This window comes from Podarcis erhardii, assembly GCF_964252035.2.
Source record: "Podarcis erhardii genome assembly, chromosome: 3".
Taxonomy (NCBI): Eukaryota; Metazoa; Chordata; class Lepidosauria; order Squamata; family Lacertidae; genus Podarcis; species Podarcis erhardii.
In genome coordinates this window covers 60,319,261-60,339,852 of record NC_138507.1, presented here as the reverse complement: position 1 = coordinate 60,339,852, position 20,592 = coordinate 60,319,261, and the positions used below count along the sequence as shown (strand labels likewise).

Genomic DNA, 20,592 nt, shown 5'->3' with positions numbered 1-20,592 from the left:
GGCAGCCTTCAGACTTCTTCAAGGCCCTGCCAGAAACTAGAGCAGTGGGTTGCACACAAGCCCAGGAATCAGGGCAGGTAGGCAGCTTAGGTGGAAACGGCTTGCCTCGCTGCAGCTGGCCGATCTTTGAGACCTCTTGAAATGCTTGGCTTGACCTTGCTCCTGTTCAAGATAATTGCCATGTAAGTCTCTCTGTTGTTGAATATCAGCTATTGAAGAAACACTTTCTACAGCTGCCAATGTGCATTTCTCATGTACTAATTATATGGTACAATGACATTTCTGAAATTCTTTTACGATTGTGACAGAAATAATGGGGGTGTAAGAGAGGCATATCATTAACTAGCCAGAAAGCTTGAATAGAGAACAACATTTATGTTGTTGGCGCACAAATAAACTATTAAATGGCAGTTTCAAAATAAATAAATACACATTTGATGTGTGAAAAATAACCCAACTCTGAATTTTGTTGTCATTTGCTGCAGTAACTGCTGAGTAACATTTAGAGCCTTTACTCTTAAGAGATAGGGTGTGTACTAAATTTGCTTATCTTTCTAGTAGATAAAGTGCGCAATCAGCATTTAACCATCTCAGGGTTGATTGCGTATTTCTAATCCATCTGATTGGAGCAGGAACCGGCAAGCCACTCCAGTATCCCTGCCAAGAAAACTCCATGGACAAAGACAACAGGCATATAGTGCCTGGCGTGTTCTGGTCCATTGAGTCATGAAGAGTCGGACACAACTAAACGACTAAACAACAACAACAATCCATCTGATGTCTGTATATTCTCTCACCTGCAGGTTTGGAGAGCTGCTGATTGATTGTGAGCTTTGATCAGCACTTGAATAATCAATACTTTTAACCTCCCACAGCCTGTGATATCTTCAGTAAAAAGAAAGAACCCAGATGGTGCTGGATAAATGGAAAGGAGGGGGGGGGGGACTCCTGAAATTCATAGATATTAACCCTCTAAGTAAGGTAAAGGTATTTATTTTTTCTATGGGACTTGTGAGGTTGTTTTAATTAGACCTTTCTTGTAGCAATCTACAGGAGAGGAAAAACACAGGAAAGACTCTAAAAGGAAGTGAAAACGGTATTTTTTGCTATGGAATATTTCAAGGATCACTTTGTTAGAATAGCAGCTAGCAGCTAGAGGGTTAATCCCAGCTTACTTATATGAGCAGCACCTTGGTTGTCGCTGTGTCAGGTTACATACATTTGTTCTGACAGCTTTCATATGGACTACTTAAACATTGGAAACTGTTTAAGCTGTTTCTTCATATAGCACATTCAGGTAAAGTTAATATTTTTAGTGTGTTAGATTGTTTTTCATAGAACCATAAAATAAGGAATGTAGGAAAGAGTATTTAAGATTATAACAGGAGGTTACCATTTTTTTCAGAGTCTCTAATCGAAAGTGTCGAATATATTTGTTGCTGTTCCTAAAGAGAAATAAGGCTAAAAGCATAACACTATGCATGTTTACTCAGAGCAGAAGAAAGCCCCTGTGTACAGATTTTCCTTCCGTAAAAAAAGAACAAAATTTATAAACTGCTTGATTCATCTAAGCAGTTTTCAGGAAGTACCTCCTTCCATATTTCCATTTCGGACTAAAACAAAGGGGCGATTTATGGTGCATAAAAAGGATTAAAAGTACAACTGTCAATTCTTTAATGCTGATCTTGTGAAACACTCTTAGTTTCAAAATAACTGTCCAGAGTCCAGAAAGAAATAACTGCCCAGAGTCCAGAAAGGGATGAAATTATCTACATGATAGTCATGTGATACAAGTCAGCTGATACAAGTGTGGACTTTGCCATCCCTTTTCCTCTCTTTTCTTAGCCTTATTGGAACTTTTTTTCCTCTTTGCAGCAGACGAGCCCAGCAATGATTTCTTTCCCATCCCCATGGCATGTTTTTGTTTATCTCCTCCTGGTGGACCCAGGGGCCTCGGCCTTGGACAAATACATTGCAGCAGTATACGAGCACTCAGTCGTACTGGCAAAGCCCACTCCAAAGCCTGTTTCTTCTGAAGAGGCATTAAAACTGATGAACAAGAACATGGACGTCTTGGAAGAGGCCATCAAACTGGCCGCAAAGCAGGTACTATTTGATAAAGTGCCTTGGTTTATCCTGTGGTGGAGAGATCATCAGCATCGTTTCTTTTGACAGGGTGCACACATCATTGTGACTCCTGAAGATGCCATATATGGTTTCAGATTCACAAGAGAAACACTTTATCCCTACCTTGAAAACATTCCTGATCCACAGGTCGACTGGATTCCATGTACGGACCCAAAAAGGTGTGTTTGGATTTTGTTGGTTTCATATGCAGCCTTAAAAAACAAAATGAAAAAACACCCTATAAAGGCACTTCAGTAGGGTGGCTTCTTCCATCCTTGTGGTCAGTGTTATAATGTATGTACAGCTTCAAATAAAGGTGTTTTGGAGAAAGAGAGGCTTCTCCAAAGCACCTGGTAACTGCTGGGAAGTCACATTTAAGGACTGCACAATCTAGATGGCTGATTATCGGCAGGCAGAGGATCAAAATCAGGACTCCAAAAACCCTGTATAGTAGATTAGACTGGGAAATGGTGACTGTTCCAAGCTTAGCCCGTAAGCTATGTCACTAAACAAGTAAGTCCTGAAAGACCTACATTGGCTCCCGGTACATTTCCAAGCACAATTCGAACTGTTGGCACTGACCTTTATTTTATTTTATTTTTTTAAATTTTTTATTCAAAATTAAAACAAAACATATTATCCAAAAATATATCATCCTTGTCCCCCCCATTTTCCTCCCTCCCCCCCACAACCCCCCCCGACTTCCCTCAGTTCCAGTCTTTGGTTTCTCTGAGACTGCTGTTTTCTGCGTGTTTCAAAGTTGTATAGATCCTCAAACTATTTAGCTGATCACTATCAATAAAAAGTTTGTGAATGTTTATTCAAAACCTGTCAAGGAGTCCAGTTCACTTTGTTGCGTCTTCAAATACTTTGTAAAGGGTTCCCATTCATCTTTAAAGTCACAGTTATCCTTGTCCCATAGCTTATATGTCAGTTTTGCCAGTTCTGCATAGTCCTATTGCGTTTCCAAGCACAATTCAAAGTGTTGGTGCTGACCTTTATTATTTTTTTTTTTTTAAATAATTTTTATTGATTTTACAACATAAACAAAAAACAAATAAACATAACACGACTTCCCCAAACCTCCCCTTCCCTGCATCCATATTTTAAAAATTTTTAGCAATTCTTCATCCCATTTTTATATTTAATTCTCTTTAAAAAAATTCTATTTTATAAATTTCAATTTATAGCTGTAATTCTTTGTATCCAATCCCTTGACATCTTAACATTCCGAAATTTTACAACAATTTTTAAGATAGATTTTAAATTTTTTCCAGTCCTCCTCCACTGTCTCTTTCCTCTGGTCGCGAATTCTGCCGGTCATCTCTGCCAGTCCCATAAATTCAGTCACCTTGGTCTGCCATTCTTCCAGAGTAGGTAATTCTTTAGTCTTCCAATACTTCGCCAAAAGGATTCTTGCTGCTGTTGTTGCATACATAAAAAAGGTCCTATCTTTCTTTGGTACCAATTGGCCGACCATGCCCAGGAGAAAAGCCTCCGGTTTCTTTACAAATGTCCACTTAAGGATTTTCTTAATTTCATTATAGATCATTTCCCAGTAGGCCTTAATCTTTGGGCAGGTCCACCAAAGGTGATAAAAAGTTCCTTCACATTCATTACACTTCCAACAATTGTTATTGGGCAAATGATATATCTTTGCAAGCTTGACTGGAGTCATGTACCACCTATAGATCATTTTCATTATGTTCTCTTTCAGGGCACTGCATGCCGTAAATTTAATACCTGTGGTCCATAACTGCTCCCAGTCAGCAAACATGATATCATGACCAATATCCTGTGCCCACTTAATCATAGCTGATTTAACCGTTTCATCCTGTGTATTCCATTTTAGCAGCAGATTATACATTCTAGACAAATTCTTGGTATTGGGTTCTAGCAATTCTGTTTCTAACTTTGACCTCTCCTTCTGAAATCCTAGTTTTCTGTCCTGCTTAAAAGTTTCATTGATCTGGAAATAATGTAACCAATCTCGAACTTTAGGTTTCAATTTCTCAAAACTCTGTAGTTTCAACTTTTCACCATCATATTCTATAATTTCACAATATTTTGGCCACTCTGTATCCATGTTCAGTCTTTTTACCGCCTTGGCTTCCATTGGTGACAACCACCTGGGGGTTTTACTTTCAAGCAAATCTTTATATCGATTCCATACATTATACAATGCTTTCCTAACAATATGGTTTTTAAAATTTCTATGTACCTTTACCTTGTCATACCATAAATATGCATGCCAACCAAAACTATTATCATAACCTTCCAGGTCCAGAATGTCTGTATTCTCAAGAAGTAGCCATGGTTTCAGCCAGCAAAAAGCCGCTGCTTCATAATAAAGTTTTAAGTCCGGCAGGGCAAAGCCCCCTCTATCCTTTGCATCAGTCAAAATCTTAAATTTTATTCTGGGTTTTTTGCCCTGCCAGACAAATTTAGATATATCTTTCTGCCACTTCTTGAAACAGTCCATCTTATCTAAAATTTGCAATGTCTGGAACAGAAACAACAATCTCGGCAATACATTCATCTTGATAACAGCAATTCGGCCTAACAAGGAAAGTCTCAATCTTGACCATATATCGAAATCTTTCTTCACTTCGGCCCAGCATTTCTCATAATTGTCTTTAAATAGGTTCACATTCTTAGATGTTAAATTCACCCCCAGATATTTTACCTTTTTAGTAATTTCCAAACCAGTTTCTCTTTGAAAACTATCTTTTTCCCCGACCGTAAGATTTTTTTCCAACACCTTTGTCTTATGTTTATTTAATTTAAAACCTGCTACCTGACCAAATATTTCAATAAGTTCCAAAACTCTTTTTGTACTGGTTTCTGGCTGTTGTAATGTCAAGACTAGATCATCTGCGAATGCTCTTAACTTATAATGTTTAGTTCCGACCTGTATACCTTTAACCAGCTGGTCTCTTCTGATCATATTTAGGAAAACCTCCAGTACCGATATAAACAATAGAGGGGAAATTGGGCATCCCTGTCGTGTCCCTTTCTCTATTGGAATTTCGTCCATAACCATACCATTTACAATTAGTTTGGCCTTTTGCTCAGAGTAAATTGCACTTATACCATTTTCAAAGTTTTTGCCTACCCCCATCCCTTGGAGATTCCTCTTCATAAAGCTCCAACAAATGTTGTCAAAGGCTTTCTCTGCGTCCACAAAAATCAAAACAGCTTTTCTATTTATGTCAGTTTCCAGAAGTTCTAAAATGTCTATAATATTCCTCACATTGTCTGACAATTGCCTGCCTGGTAGAAAGCCAGTTTGGTCCCTGTGAATCTCCTCTAACAAAACTTTTTTGAATCTTTTTGCTAAAATGTCTGCAAAAATTTTATAATCCACATTCAAGAGTGATATAGGGCGGTTGGTGCTGACCTTTAAAGCCCTAAACAGCCTCGGCCCAGTATACCTGAAGGAGCATCTCCACCCCCATCATTCTATCTGGACACTGAGGTCCAGCGCCGAAGTGTAGTGGCGCCTGCCCTAGGGAATGCCTTCCCATGAGATGTCAAGGAAATAAACAACTATCTGACTTTTAGAAAACATCTGAAGGCAGCCCTGTTTAGGGAAGTTTTTAATGTTTGATGTTTTATCATGTTTTAAAGATTCTGTTGGGAGCCTCCCAGAGTGGCTGGGGAAACCCACCCAGATGGGCGGGGTAGAAATAATAAATTATTATTTGAATTTGGGTCCCTTCTATCTACATTCAATACTCTAACCATGACACCACAGTGATTTGTTCCCTTGTTTTGATGGTGTTTGTGGTTAGAATGACCAGACCATACTTCCTAGAGCACTTAGGAAAGGAGGATGAGGAAATGGAAAAGCAAGAGCAAGTATGGGCTGCCATTTTGATAGGTCAGAAGGAAGCTGTCACAGCCACCCAGGTGGGTCCCAGCTCACGAGAGACCTTACTCCGTTGTAGTTTACTTACAGGAAAAGTTTATTGAAGATAATTGCTTCTTTCACAGTTCAGCATTGTGGCTGTACGTCTGTCACGTTAGACCGCCGAAGTCCCCCTCTGACTCCTCCCCTCCTCCACACCAACTTAATAGCCTGGCTCTAGACCACCTCTTCCTCTCCTTTCTTTTCCGCAGGGTCTTTCTGCCCCCCTGGGTTCTCTCTTTCCGGGATTCGCCTGAGGCTGAATCCTCTGCCGCCTCCTGCCCCCTCCTTCTGGCTTTGGGGCCGGGCTCCTCCTCTGAGCTTTCCCCACTTCCGCGCGCCTCTATGTTTGAACTTGGCGCGCGTACGTTGCTTTTGACCTTTCCTTCGTCCTCTATACTGCCCCCTGTTCCACTCTCTACCCTTTCCGGCTGAACACCTTGCTCCAACCCCCTCTCTCTGTTTTCTCCTGTTCCTCCTCCCTCCGAGAGGCTGACAACTCCACCCCCTTTACTCCGTTCCGGCTGAGACCCCTCTGACAGCGTCTGTGCTTCACTGGGCTTTCTCCCCTCCTTCCCTGACTTTTCACAGCTTCTCTCTTCTCCTGCTTTTCGCCTGATCATGCTAGCTCCCTTTTGGGAATCCTCTGACTCACTGCTTAGGCTCATAGATTCCCTTCGAATTCCGTCATCTTCTTCCTCGTCTCTCTCTCCCTCCTCCCACTCGCTTTCCGTCTCCTCTGCCATCTCCTCACTTCTCCCAGAAACCCTGACATCCATCCCCCCCTCGAAGCCCCCCCTTCCCCCCTCCCGGTCGCTGGGTGCAGGTTGAGGGAAATGTGGTTCTTCCTGGGTCGGTTCAGGATACCGGGTGTCCACGTCAATCTTCTCCTCTGGCAGCTCCGTATACGTGTGTTCGAACTCGGGTTCCCCCCCTGAAGGCATCACAGTCTCTTCCTCCCTCACTGCTTCTCCTGGCGCTGCCTGCCAAGGACCTATCATCCACCTCTGACTCCATACCTCCCTTGGCTGATCCACCCACCAATAAGGGTTTGTCTCTCCCCCCCCCCAGGCGGGGATCCCTGGTCGGGCTTGTTCTGGGCGTAGAGCCCTCGGGCGAGGAGAAACCCCCGAACGTGCTGCCCGACAAAGTGGGCGTGAAAAGCCAATCATCAAAATACTCCTCGGGCATGGGTTTGTGCGGAAAAATTGCATGAAACTCCTCCTTCAACAGGGGTTCGTCCAAAGCGTAACCCGGCACCCAGCTATTTGCAGAGACTGGAGTGCCTTCCCTGGCGAGAAAATATTCAACTCCCTCCTCCCCCCATCGTGAATCCAGTATCTCTGTGACCTCATTAAGAGGTTCTGGTCTTGGCGACTCCCCTCTCTCAGGCGCCCTTCTACGTGGCTCTGGAGGTGCTCCTGACTCTTGAAACCTGTGTGGGGCTTTGTAGGGAGTGAGCACCGACCTATGAAAGACCGGGTGCACCCTGGAGCCCTCCGGAAGGGCTAGGCGAAAAGCCACCGGATTGATCTTAGCCTCAACTTGATATGGTCCTAGCTGCCTGTGTTCTAACTTCTTTTTGGCCAACGACCTGGCCGGCATCGCGTGGGCTGCTAACCATACCCAGTCCCCAACCTGAATGTCTTCCCCCGCCCTTCTGTGTTTGTCGGCTTGCACCTTATACGCCTGCTTTGCCAGCTCCAAATGTCTCCGCAGCTCCTCGTGCACCTCTTGCAACTCTGCTGCAAACTGGTCGGCATTTTGAGGTCCCCCCCCTTCAGGTGCTGTAAAGCTCGGGAAGGTTCTGGGATGACGTCCATAGTTCGCGAAGAAAGGCGTCACCCCGGTGGATGCGTGCTTCGTGTTGTTGTAGGCGAACTCAGCCATCGGCAGGTAGTCCACCCACGCCGCGGGTCGCTGGTTGGCGTAACACCGTAGGTACTGCTGCATGATCGCGTTGACCCTCTCCGCTTGACCGTTGGTCTGTGGATGCCTCGCCGACGTCAGGTTGATCTTGACGTGCAAGATACCCAGAAGCTTCCGCCAGAAAGTGGAGACAAATTGGCGCCCCCTGTCGGACAAGACGGACTGCGGTAGTCCATGCACTCTGAAGACGTGATCGATGAAGAGCTTTGCGGTCTGTTCTGCCGTCGCCACCTTGGCACAAGGAATGAAGTGCACCATCTTGGTGAACAAGTCCACAACCACTAACACCGCCGTCTTACCTCTGGAGCTGGGCAGGTCTGTAACAAAGTCCAACGCTACCCTCTCCCACGGTTGCTGCGGTGTCTCCAGCGGTTCTAACAATCCCGCCTGCTTCTGATGCACTGGTTTGGACCTCTGGCAGATATCGCACCTGGCTACGTAGTCCGCCACCTCTCCTCTCATCTGGGGCCACCAAAAGTCCCTTGCCACCAACTCCATCGTCTTCTCTTTGCCGAAATGGCCCGCACTCGGGGCATCGTGCAATTGTTGCAAAACCGTGGCGCGAAGCTCGTCGGTGGGCACGTAAAGGGCGCCCTTGCGAGTCAAAAGTCCATCCTGCAACTGAAACTCATTGTTGTCAGGCGACCCTCTGCGGAGCTCCTCCATCTTGGATTGTGCAAACTGATCCTCTTGCAGCGCGCGTCGCACCGCGTCCAGGTCGACTGCGATGGTAGCGCACGTCCACGCCTGCGGTGCGAAAATGTACTTCGCTGCGATTGGAGCTACTTCCTCCAGGTATTGAGGCTTTCGGGACAGCGCGTCTGCTATAACATTGGAGTCTCCAGGGATGTATTCTATTCTGAAATCGAAATCCGCAAAGAATTCCGCCCAGCGCATGTGTCGTTGGGTTTGCAATTTAGCCGTCCGCCAATACTCCAAGTTCTTGTGATCCGTGCGGACCTGCACCGTGTGCTTGGCTCCTATCAAGAAGTGTCGCCACGCTTTGAAAGCTGCATGAATGGCCAACAACTCCCTGTCCCATATGGTGTAGTTGCGCTCCGTCTTGCTGAGCTTCCGGGAGTAGAATGCACCCGGTCTCCAGTTGCCTTGCGAATCCTCTTGCAAGAGGACGGCCCCAACTGCTCTGTCTGATGCATCTGTCTCTACCCGCATGGGCCTGCCAGGATTCACGTGCAGCAGCTGCTCCTCGGAGGCGAAAAGGCTTTTAAGCTTCCGAAAGGATCGCTCTGCTTGTTCGGTCCAGACGAACTTCTTCTTCTTGGAACTGAGGGTGTCAGTGATTGCCGCCGTCGCGTTTGCAAAACCTTTAATAAACTTGCGATAAAAATTGGCAAAGCCGATGAACCTCTGGACCTCCTTCCGATTTCGAGGGCTTTTCCAGTCCAACAGCGCTTGGACTTTAGTCTTGTCCATGGCCAGTCCCTCGTCGGACAGCTTGTAGCCAAGGAAATCTACCTCTCTCACATCAAACTGGCACTTCTCCAACTTGGCGTACAGCCTGTGTTCCTTCAGCCTCTGCAGAACTTCCTTCACGTCCTTATCGTGATCCTCTGGCGATTCCGAGAAAATCAGGATATCGTCGAGAAAACAGACACACTTCTTGTAGAGGAGACCTGCCAGGACGTGATGCATGAATGCTTGGAAAACATGGCTGCCATTTTGTAGACCGAAGGGCATAACTCTGTATTCGTACGTGCCCAAAGGAGTGAACATGGCCGTCTTCCACTCGTCGCCCTTCCTGATGCGGATGAGGTTGTAAGCTCCACGTAAATCCAGCTTGGTAAAAATCTTCCCCCTCCTGACTGTAGCCAAAAGGTCGTCAATTTTGGGCATGGGGAAGGCCTTGGGCTTAGTTAGTCTGTTTATGAACCGGTAGTCCACAATGAGCCTCTTCTGGGGCGTGTCTTTCTTTTTCACAAAGAAAACAGGACTGCCTCCCGCTGCTTTAGATTCCTGGATGAATCCGCGCTTGAGGTTGTGTTCTATGAACTCCCGAAGCTCTTGCAGCTCGTCTTCCGACATGGAGTACAGCTTGGCAGTTGGCAACTGCGCGCCTGGCACTAAGTCAATCGCGCAGTCGTAAGGTCTGTGAGGCGGCAATTTGTCAGCTTCCTTTTCGCAGAAAACCTCCAAGAACTCCGCGTACTTGTGAGGAACCGCTTGCACCATACTCAGATGCAGCTGCTGTTCGGCTTCTCCTCCTTGATCGGTTTGGATGCAATTCTGGGCGCAATACGATGAACAAAAGGTGATCTGCCTCTGGTACCAAGCAACCGCGGGACTGTGCCTGTCCAGCCAACTCATGCCCAACACGATGGGCGTGTCCGATAAGTGGGTGACATTGAAACTAATAAGCTCTCGATGGTCTCCAATTTGCATCATCATGGGAGGGGTTTGCTGCACCACTTGCCCCCCCAGCAACTTCCTGCCGTCTACCGTGACCACGTTCAGAGGCGTCGTCGCAGGCAGGAGCGCTATGTTATGCTGCTTGACGAACTGTAATCCCACGAAATCGGCGTTGCTTCCCGAATCGATGGTTGTTGGAACCTCGAGAAGTCGCCCATCAGGCAGCTGGAGTGTTGCTGTGAGTAAAACTGCTGGTTTGGGAGGTAAAGGGTCCATGCGGTGCAAGGATGCTGGGGACTTCTCTACAGATCCGCCTGGCTGAGCCCCAGTAGCTCTGCTTCCAGCCAGGCACTGCAGTTTCCCTGAAGCTGCTCCTCTGATTGCACCTCTGCTGTCACAGTTGCTAGCGCTGCAGTGTGCTTCTGGAGCCTCTGGGGGCACTCTTTCGCCATATGGTGTGCACTGTCGCAGATGTAACACTTCCTGGTCCCTCTAGGAGGCTTCGCTTTGGCTGCAGCAGGGATGGGGCTCTGGGATGGCTTTTGAGCCCTAGCACCACCAATCTCCATTGGCTCTTCGCCTTCCTTCCCCATTGGTGAGGGGTGCGCACGGCTGAAATCCCTGTGCACAAAAGGGAGAGCTTTTGCTTGCGCGCGCGCTTGGGGCCCCCCCTCCTCGTGCCACGGACGTCCCTCATGTCGAATTCCTATAGCCAAAGCCCGTTGCACCACGTCTTCCAGGGTCTGGGGTCTGTCCCCCCTTGCGATCTCATCCTTGACGGAGGGGCTCAATCCCTCCCAAAAAAGATCCCTGACCGGTAGACTGTCCTTCGGCCAATCTAAGGCGGTGAGCAATGCAAAAAATTTAGAATGATATTGGCGTACAGTGGCTCTCCCCTGCCTCAGCCCGTGCATCTGCCGGCGCGCAATGTCCTTATCCACAGAGGATTGAAAACAAGCATCCATTGCCTTGATAAACGCATCTGCATTGCGACGGGCTGGTCCATCTTCGCGCCACAGATTGCGTAGCCAAGCCCTGGCCTCCCCATGCAGGTGCGAAACAATAAATCCCACTCTCTCCTCCTCATCTCTAAAATCATGACGGAGTAAATGCAGTGCATACACGACATCTGCCCTGAAGTTGGGATAGTCTTGCAAGTTGCCATTAAAATGCGAAACTAGGGCACCCCCCCTCCTCCCAAGCGCAATGCCCTCCGCTCTGGAGCCCGGGGTCCCCGCCTTGTCCGCATTTTCCCACCTTGCTTGCAAATCCTGGCAGGCTTTCTCCAAGTCAGCATTCTTCTTCTGCGAAGCAATGACTGCCGTTGTGAGAGTGGTAATCTGATCCCGGAGTGCAGCCAGCTGTTCCTCAGCACTCATGGCTGCCCCGTTCGTGAGCTTCGCAAAAAAAAATTTTTGCTTTCAGAGGGAGAGGGGGACTTTCTGTCACAGCCACCCAGGTGGGTCCCAGCTCACGAGAGACCTTACTCCGTTGTAGTTTACTTACAGGAAAAGTTTATTGAAGATAATTGCTTCTTTCACAGTTCAGCATTGTGGCTGTACGTCTGTCACGTTAGACCGCCGAAGTCCCCCTCTGACTCCTCCCCTCCTCCACACCAACTTAATAGCCTGGCTCTAGACCACCTCTTCCTCTCCTTTCTTTTCCGCAGGGTCTTTCTGCCCCCCTGGGTTCTCTCTTTCCGGGATTCGCCTGAGGCTGAATCCTCTGCCGCCTCCTGCCCCCTCCTTCTGGCTTTGGGGCCGGGCTCCTCCTCTGAGCTTTCCCCACTTCCGCGCGCCTCTATGTTTGAACTTGGCGCGCGTACGTTGCTTTTGACCTTTCCTTCGTCCTCTATACTGCCCCCTGTTCCACTCTCTACCCTTTCCGGCTGAACACCTTGCTCCAACCCCCTCTCTCTGTTTTCTCCTGTTCCTCCTCCCTCCGAGAGGCTGACAACTCCACCCCCTTTACTCCGTTCCGGCTGAGACCCCTCTGACAGCGTCTGTGCTTCACTGGGCTTTCTCCCCTCCTTCCCTGACTTTTCACAGCTTCTCTCTTCTCCTGCTTTTCGCCTGATCATGCTAGCTCCCTTTTGGGAATCCTCTGACTCACTGCTTAGGCTCATAGATTCCCTTCGAATTCCGTCATCTTCTTCCTCGTCTCTCTCTCCCTCCTCCCACTCGCTTTCCGTCTCCTCTGCCATCTCCTCACTTCTCCCAGAAACCCTGACAGAAGCTATTAAGGAAGAGCTCAGTGGCAGAGCATTGGTGGTTTTTGGCTTTGCATGCAGAAGATCGCAGGTGCATTCCCCAGCATCTGCAGCTATGGCTAGGAAGGACTCTTGTCTGAAGCAATGGAGAGCCCTTGCCAGACAGAAGGAGTATGAGGTGTTCCCCAGCAGAGTTATTACCTCTCCCCTAACACCCCACACACCCAAACATACATGCTGTACAAATAATATGCCAACATTTACTTCTTGGCTGTGGAAAACCTACAGCTTCAATCACAGCTTCCAACTGCACACTTCTGAGGGCCAGAAGCAACAGAACAAAAGAGAGGGTGCTTTCATTTAAAAAAACATTTTGTGATGGATATCATAAGCAGCTGAGCAGGAAATGAGTTGAAAAATAAATATTTTGTGTGGGAAGGCTTTTAGAGGAAGCTATGTTCACTTAAGCAGGAATGTACTAACTGGCATAAAAGATAGCGAGAAAGATTGCACTTGGAGGCTGTGAAGGAAACCAACTGGGAAGAGTACCACTTCCCTGCTTTCTGTGTATTTTTTTTTATTAATAAACACTTTAGAAATGTTAGTTGGTTGTGGAATGTAATTGTACAGTATTTGGCTTCATAATGTCAGAATGTTGGGTTTAAAAAATAAAATAAAATAAACTAGCTTCTGAAAACATTCCACAGTGACGTGTGATGCTTGAGATGAGCTATTTATTTATTTTTATATCACATAACCCTGAATAGTTATGCTACATAAATGCAGAACAGAATGGCAAACTTAACAGACAGATTTTGCTTATAATGCAAAGTGCTGGCAGGGTGATGGTGGAAGGAATTTGGAGTGGAGAAGGAGGTTAAGCTCCACCACCCCACTCTACCCCAGTCCTCAGCCACCCACTGTTGAATCAACTTTTTAAGAAAAGGGAAAAAGCTGTTGTGCTGCAGTTATGTATGTTGATGTGCAACATGTTGTTTTGTCCCATTTGCTTGAACCTTTTGAGGGTCATATTAAATGCTACATAGAAGGTAAGGATGCTGTGATGCCTTTAAGGAAGAACAGCAACAAGAAGTTGCCAGCTTGGATACAGGAGCAGTGTTGGGAGGGTCCACTTAATTCCCCACCTCCCCCAAGCTATTTTTCTAACCACAGGGAGAAAGCTACTGGGACAGACAACTCCCCATTTGCACGCGTTCAAAGCACATGCATCGACTGATGCACATGGTGTTTTTGACATGGGAAGGGGGCAGGGTGGGGTAGGGCAGAAAGGGGTAAGCTGGTTTTACACACGGCCCGCCAATGTATGTGGTGCCTCAGAATGCAATGCTTGTTTAAGTTGTTGCCTGTATACATATCTTTTACCCACAGATAGAAAAATAACAGCTCAGATAAGGTAACTTTGAATGGATAAATGGTGGAGGTCAAACATCCCCATTCCTCTAACTGACGTCCTCCAGTGGCTGCATTTCAGTTTGAAAAATTTGGGCAACATTTATCTCTATGTAAGGTCTAGTGTGGCCCAGAATATGTTTTCTACCTTCTATCTATTTAGGGCCCCTCCAGATGGGTATTTTGCAACATGTCACTGATGCAGTAATACTTCATTAGTGGTGGGTTAGGGGACAACCCTCACATTGTTTCGCTTTATTGGCTGTTCTGCAGTGCTTCCTCGATTCACTGCATTAGTGCTGTTGGGGGGGGGAGGGGCACCCTTGCACGATGATGCAACAAAAGTGGGACCAAAACAAAAACACAAAAACTGGAACATTTGTGTAAAAGGATGTGGGATTTCAGTTAGAAGCTATGGGACGTCCAAACAGCCCTGAAACTTTTGCAGGTTTAAACAATATTGAAAGCAGGATGGCATATGACTGCCCTGATGTCAACCTTAGCACAAATCATCCTGAAAGTGTAATAAAATGGAAATCTGAAGGGGCCCTTTATTTCCTACAGTCTGGAGGAACATGGGGCTACTCTGCTATGAATGTTAGCATGTTCAGGAGATTCAACTAGGTGGTCTACCAACGGATCTCTCTTCCTCCAAGTCCTTCATTTCTCTGCTTTTCTCCGCTTAGATTTGGACCTGCCCCAGTGCAAGAAAGGTTGAGTTGCCTGGCAAGGCACAACTCTATCTATCTGGTTGCCAACATGGGAGATAAGAAATCATGTAATCACACAGACACCAAATGCCCTAGTGATGGTCACTATCAGTACAACACCAATATTGTCATGGACTCAAATGGAAAACTCGTGGCACGTTACCACAAGGTAATTCATTTTTACAAACTGGGTATCATTGGCCCCACCCAGCCCCCAGTTACAATATTGTATAGGGTGGAATTGTTTTATAAAGTGGGAAGAAAAGGCAAGAGAATGTAGGATGCATGCCACATTTTGCTGTCTATTGAAGATGTCTTCTGCTGCTGTTTTATTCTGTTCATTTTATGGGCCATTGTATTCCTTTTACTGTACACAACCTATTATTCATTTTTCTGTTTTTCTGTTATGGGTTATTCTCCTGTGATTTTGCAAGTCATTTAGAGGCTCCCATGTGGGAAGCAACTAATACATTGAATACATAATAATGATCGTATTTTTATTAACAATTTATGTACAGACTACACAATAGTATAAGAACACACTGATGGCATTGGCATAGGTGGTTCAATTGAAACAAAAATAAAACCTTTTAAAAAAAGTTTTAAAAAGAATGTTATTTAGCTTTTTTAAAAAATAAAATAAGATATGCTTTTCAGGTTTATACATTTCACTAATTTTAATTTCATTTTAACATTTCAAAATTTGACTTCCTTCCCTCTCTTTCTGCGCTTCCTTATATTGATTTTTTATGTCTTCTGCATATCCAAATTAACTTAATTTGCTCATTTATCCATCTACTTTAAATATATACTCTTATAAAACTACAGGTTATTACAACAATCCTGCCAATGTTCTTACCTGTTTACAATTTATCTGTCAATTTTCAATAAACCGTTTCCATTCTTTTATAAAATGTTTGTTATCTTGATTTCTTATTCTTCCGGTAAGTTTGCCATTTCTGCCTATTCCATAAGTTTTGGTATCCATTCTTCCTTATTTAGCTTTTCATTAATTTAAATGAAAATTAAATAACTTGCAGTACACTTTGTAGGTCACTTTTAAGTACAATAGTTTCTTTTTAATATACCCAAATACCTTAATGGTGTGTGGGTGGTGGATTTTTTTTTTTTTTAAAAAAGGTGTTATCTTTCCACAGTTCAATCTCTTTATGTCGGAACACCAGTTTGATTCCCCCCCAGAGCCTGAATTGGTGACCTTCAGTACTGCCTTTGGGAAATTTGGTCTTTTCACCTGCTTTGATATTCTGTTCCATGACCCTGCGGTGACCCTGGTGAGCAAGCTGCAGGTGGACACCATCCTCTTCCCAACAGCTTGGATGAACGTTCTCCCACATCTGACTGCTGTTGAATTCCATTCAGCATGGGCTATGGGCATGCGTGCCAATGTTCTGGCATCTAATACCCACAGGCCTAGCTTGAGCATGACAGGTAATATACAGCTTTCAATAAAATTATGTATAACTAGTTAAACACTAGTTAGCTGGCCTCTCCCTTCTTAGGACCCCTCCAGATGGATGTCTTTGTTTTTGTTTTGGGGGTGCATTCTGCAAGGTCACACTGATGCAATAATAAAGCATTCATGGTGGAGTTTTACTGGGCTGTCCAGAAATCATTCTGCTTTATTAGATGGTGCTTCCCCAATGTTACTGCATCACTTGCACTATAGCATAACAAAAGGGGGACAAAAAAATAAACTGGAACTTTTGTGGCATAAAAAGTTGCAGGATTACAGCAGGGCATGCACTGATTGGAAATGAAGTAGATGCCAACAGTACTTTTAATGTATTTTAAATATTTTGTTGGAAGCCGCCCAGAGTGGATGGGGAAACCCAGCCAGATGGGTGGGGTATAAATAATAAATTATTATTAATAATAATAATATTCCATTATCATGATACCACCGAGAACACAAATCATTATGAATACACAATAAAAAGAACAACTGGAGGTGCGCTTAGTATGCCCGTTCCAAAATTAGGTTTGGAAAAGTTCATAGGACTTCTGAGTTGTGATCATGGCAGACTGGCTGTATTTGGCTCTCTTTTAAACAAAGGCAGACAATTTTTGCCTCTGATTTGGCCTTTAGCCGCTATAAGGAGCTTCTGGGCCCGAGTTGTAGCAGAACTTCTGCTTGACCAGGTTGTCAGCGATGCCAACTGGAGGCTTTAATTTTTGTTTCTTCACTGGGCTGAGTCTGGACCAAGGAATCTGATTCATCCTAAGTCTGGGAATGAAGATATTCGTCCCCCTGCCTGACAAAGTGATAATCATCACACCCAGAGAGAAAGGAATACAGCATGTGGGTTTTGGGTGTGTGAGAGTATGTGTTGGTCAACTTAAATGGGTGCTGTCTGCGGTTATGACAGGACGGGCAATATGAAGCAACTGCTTCTGTCTTTCTGTTTTGTGTCATTCTTAGGCAGTGGCATCTATGCACCGGATGGATCCCGAGCATATCATTATGATGCAGAATCAGAGAAGGGGCATCTTCTGGTTGCAGAGCTCGATTCCCATCCTTCTCTTTCTCCTACCCATCCTGCCCCTGTGAACTGGAGCTCGTATGCTACAACTATCAAACCGGTCCCCAAAGAGGGTGATTTCACAGGATTGATTTTCTTTGATGAATACTCTTTCTCTGAACTTGCCAAAGAAGCTGGCAATCTTACCGTCTGCCAGGGAGCGCTCTGCTGCCATTTGAACTACAAAATGACAGAAAAGCAAGAAAATGAAGTTTATGTGCTAGGTGCATTTGACGGCCTTCATGAGGTCGAAGGAAATTACTACTTACAGGTCTCTTTTTATCTTCTTCTTATGAGGGAAGATGGGATCTCATTTTTATTCATCATCGGAGAGAGGGGAGAGAGGAGCAAGATCTAGATATATTGTCGTATATTGCCATAGAAACATAGGACGTGATCTGGCTCAAGTTAAGCACTTTTAATATAATGTCCTACAAATTTCAGCTGGAGAGTTGAATTTAATTTTCCAGTTTAAATTACTGGAATTCCATTGCTTCCCAACACAGGGGACAACAAAAACACAACAAGAATATGTGCTTTCTTCTTAGCTGGCTCATGCCCAAAATAAAGGAAAGAAGAAAACCTAATTCCAAAGTCTTAGTAACTTGGTTGTAGCTAGGTGAACTTGGAACAAAGTTCTGATGAGTTCAGTGAGGCTTACTCCAAAGTTAGTGTGCACAGGGCTGCAGTCTAAATATGGCCTTCTAGCCCCATGAAACGCTGTCACTGATAATTAAGACTGTGATTTTATATGGTATGTTTAGTTATTTAGTTTTGGAGTAATGAGATATGCACCTGTTTCATAATTTTGGAGACCAATGTGCCTATAGTTGTGTGTGGAAGTACACTGGAAACTAGGTGAGGGCTGTCAAATGTAAGAAATCAATGTTGGCTTTTTGACTTCTTACATTTGACATTTGTAGGATGTTCTTGTTGCAGCTAATACCATCAAGGAAACTTATTGAATCAACTGAGTGAGCAGTTGGGCAGGTTATTTATTTATTTATTTATTTATTTATATTCCATTTATAGCCTGCCCAATTTATAGCCTGCCCTCCCTCCCAAAGGAGTCCAGGGCAGCAAACCACAATTGACTATAAAGCATATTTAAAAACAATTCCAACACAGATATGGACTGGGAAAGATCTCTACTTAAAATGCTTGTTGGAGGAAGGTGGTCTTCCATTGGTGCCAAAAAGACAACAGAGATGGAGCCTGTCTAATGTTGAAGGGGAGAGGATTCCAAATTATTAAGTGCAAGAATACTAAAGGCCTGAGTCCTACATGGTGCAGAATGGACTTCCTGATAAGATGGTATCTGCAGGAGGCCTCTCCTGCAAAGTGCGGTGATCACCTGGGTATATAAAGGGTTTATAGCTCATATAATACTGTATTAGTACTGCAACAGTTCTTCTTGTTCTTATACTGTAACCAACTTGGTTGTATTTTAAATCAGAGCCATGGTTGTGATGGAACAGCAGCAGCTCTCCCAATACAGTGCTCTTCTTCCTTTTAGGTATGTACATTGCTGAAGTGTGCAAGCACAGACCTACAGACCTGTGGCCAGCCTGTGACAACTGCTCATACCCACTTTGATTTCTTTTCTCTCAGCGGCACATTTAGCACTAACTATGTCTTCCCAGAAGTCCTGCTCAGTGGAGTTCAGTTGGCGCCTGGAGAATTTCAGGTAGGGCGGTGCTTCTAGCAAATGTTTTCTGGCTGAGATGGAAAAAACCTGTGGCTGTATGGTATCAGAATGGAAACAAATTCCTTCAAGGACATTATCATAAACAAAGTTCAGGTGGCTCAGTAGCCTTTTCAGGACAAGAGTGGGCTTCTGAAAGAAATCATGCTACCTCTGTCGTGCCTTCAGCTGTACAGGGAAATCTGTGGGGGCCGCACAGACTGTTGAAAACGGCCTTGGTTATTAGGCCAGGAAAGTTACTAGCATGGATTATTATTTTTTACTGGCCTACTAAAAATTGTCTTCTACCAATTGGCTTGGTAGAGGAGAAACAGATCTCTCCATCCCTTCTATGATAATTCATTTTTTCTGAATCGATTTCTACATATATTTTCCTATACACTTCCACTAGTGCAAAGGGAAGCACCAGCACAAACAGAATTTCCTTCTCTTCCCCTCCAGCACACACCCTGCACCATCTCCAAATCCAGTGCTTTATTCCGGGGGTACGCATACCCCTGAACATTTTGTGAATCTTTGTACTTTTGTCTATGTACTGTATTTGTTTTTCCTGATTTGAACTATGAAATGGTGATATTTTTTTTGTGTCAAAATGATAGTACCCCTAAACTTTTTTTTAGAAAAAAAGCACTCCCCAAATCTGATCTGGAGGGTTGGGAAAAACCTTCAGAACAGATTTAAGAGGGACACGTGTGCAGAAGGAGGGATGGGGGAGAATGTTCCACTGTGCGAGGGAAATTGTTGTTCTAACAGAATGTTCACTTTAGTGCTATGTTGCATAAAACCTATAATATTGATATTGTGTGCAACTATTACTTTGTAACTGTTCCCTCCTCTTTTTGTTCTGAACTAGGTTTTGAGTGATGGACAGCTGGTTACTCAGAATGGTACATCGAAGCCAGTCTTAACGGTGACACTTTGGGGCAGGTGGTATGAGAAGGATCCTCCAAATCCCTACATACTCAGTGGTGTTCTTTGAGATGTTCTGAGCCAGACAGTTCACAACTGTGAAAGAACGCAAATTGCTTTTTGTTGACTCTGACATGATTGGGCTGCTACAGCTTGCTGTGATGGTCACATAGGTTATTTTGCTTAGTTGTTGACCGTCAAATCCCAAAGAACACAAGTTCCTCGAAGATTGCATTAATAAAGGTCAAAGAATTAATTTTAGCTACTCATCTTTTATTCTTCTTCAAACAGGAACACTTTCTGAGTTTCCATTTTCTTATTCCTGAAATTCCCTGGGGTCCTTGGTTGTTCAGTTCTATCAGAGAACTAGGCCTCTGCACATTATGTGCACCATGAATATTCTGGGAGAAAAAATGGCTCCTGTGACAATCTTTTTTTTTTTTTTAATAATAATTTTTATTGTTATACATTTTATAAAATTCCATCCAATCTTAGTTATTTTTGACTTCCTTCAGCGTCTCTGGCAATCATCCGTGGTTATACCTTTAATACACATTCCCTTTTTTCGTATTGCCATTTTGCCTCCTTACTCCCCTTATTTCTAATAAACAATACTTATTTTCTTTTTTTTTACAGTGCCTCTTTAAATCCCACTAGCGTTGTATTCACACCGCATATATTTTTCAGATAATCCACAAATTTCCCCCAGTCTTCGATGCACTTTTGGTCTTTAGTATATCTGATTTTCCCAGTTAATTTATCCAGTTCTGCATAAT

General features: G+C 44.5%; 1 protein-coding gene across 2 annotated transcripts; it reads left to right on the top strand.

Annotated features, from left to right (window-relative positions):
• The first annotated feature begins 678 nt into the window (after positions 1–678).
• Positions 679–20,077, top strand: VNN1 (vanin 1). Of its 2 annotated transcripts, none has more exons than XM_081855339.1 (8): positions 679–803; positions 1,876–2,106; positions 2,176–2,306; positions 14,639–14,831; positions 15,820–16,111; positions 17,103–17,473; positions 18,719–18,889; positions 19,761–20,077. In XM_081855339.1, the coding sequence occupies exons 2-8, from the start codon at positions 1,891–1,893 to the stop codon at positions 19,884–19,886; spliced, it is 1,500 nt and encodes a 499-aa protein (XP_081711465.1). In that variant the 5' UTR covers positions 679–803; positions 1,876–1,890; the 3' UTR covers positions 19,887–20,077. The 2 variants fall into 2 exon arrangements, with proteins under 2 accessions (XP_081711465.1, XP_081711464.1); XM_081855338.1 differs by lacking the exon at positions 679–803 and adding an exon at positions 1,211–1,297.
• The last annotated feature ends 515 nt before the right edge of the window (positions 20,078–20,592 follow it).

What these genes read in the sequence shown, in the direction of transcription:
- VNN1 (XM_081855339.1), top strand. Translation starts at nt 1,891, where the DNA reads ATGATTTCTTTCCCATCCCCATGGCATGTTTTTGTTTATCTCCTCCTG. An exon ending in TCGTGGCACGTTACCACAAG is followed by an intron (nt 14,832 to 15,819) that starts GTAATTCATTTT and finishes ATCTTTCCACAG; the next exon opens with TTCAATCTCTTTATGTCGGA. An exon ending in GCCTAGCTTGAGCATGACAG is followed by an intron (nt 16,112 to 17,102) that starts GTAATATACAGC and finishes TGTCATTCTTAG; the next exon opens with GCAGTGGCATCTATGCACCG.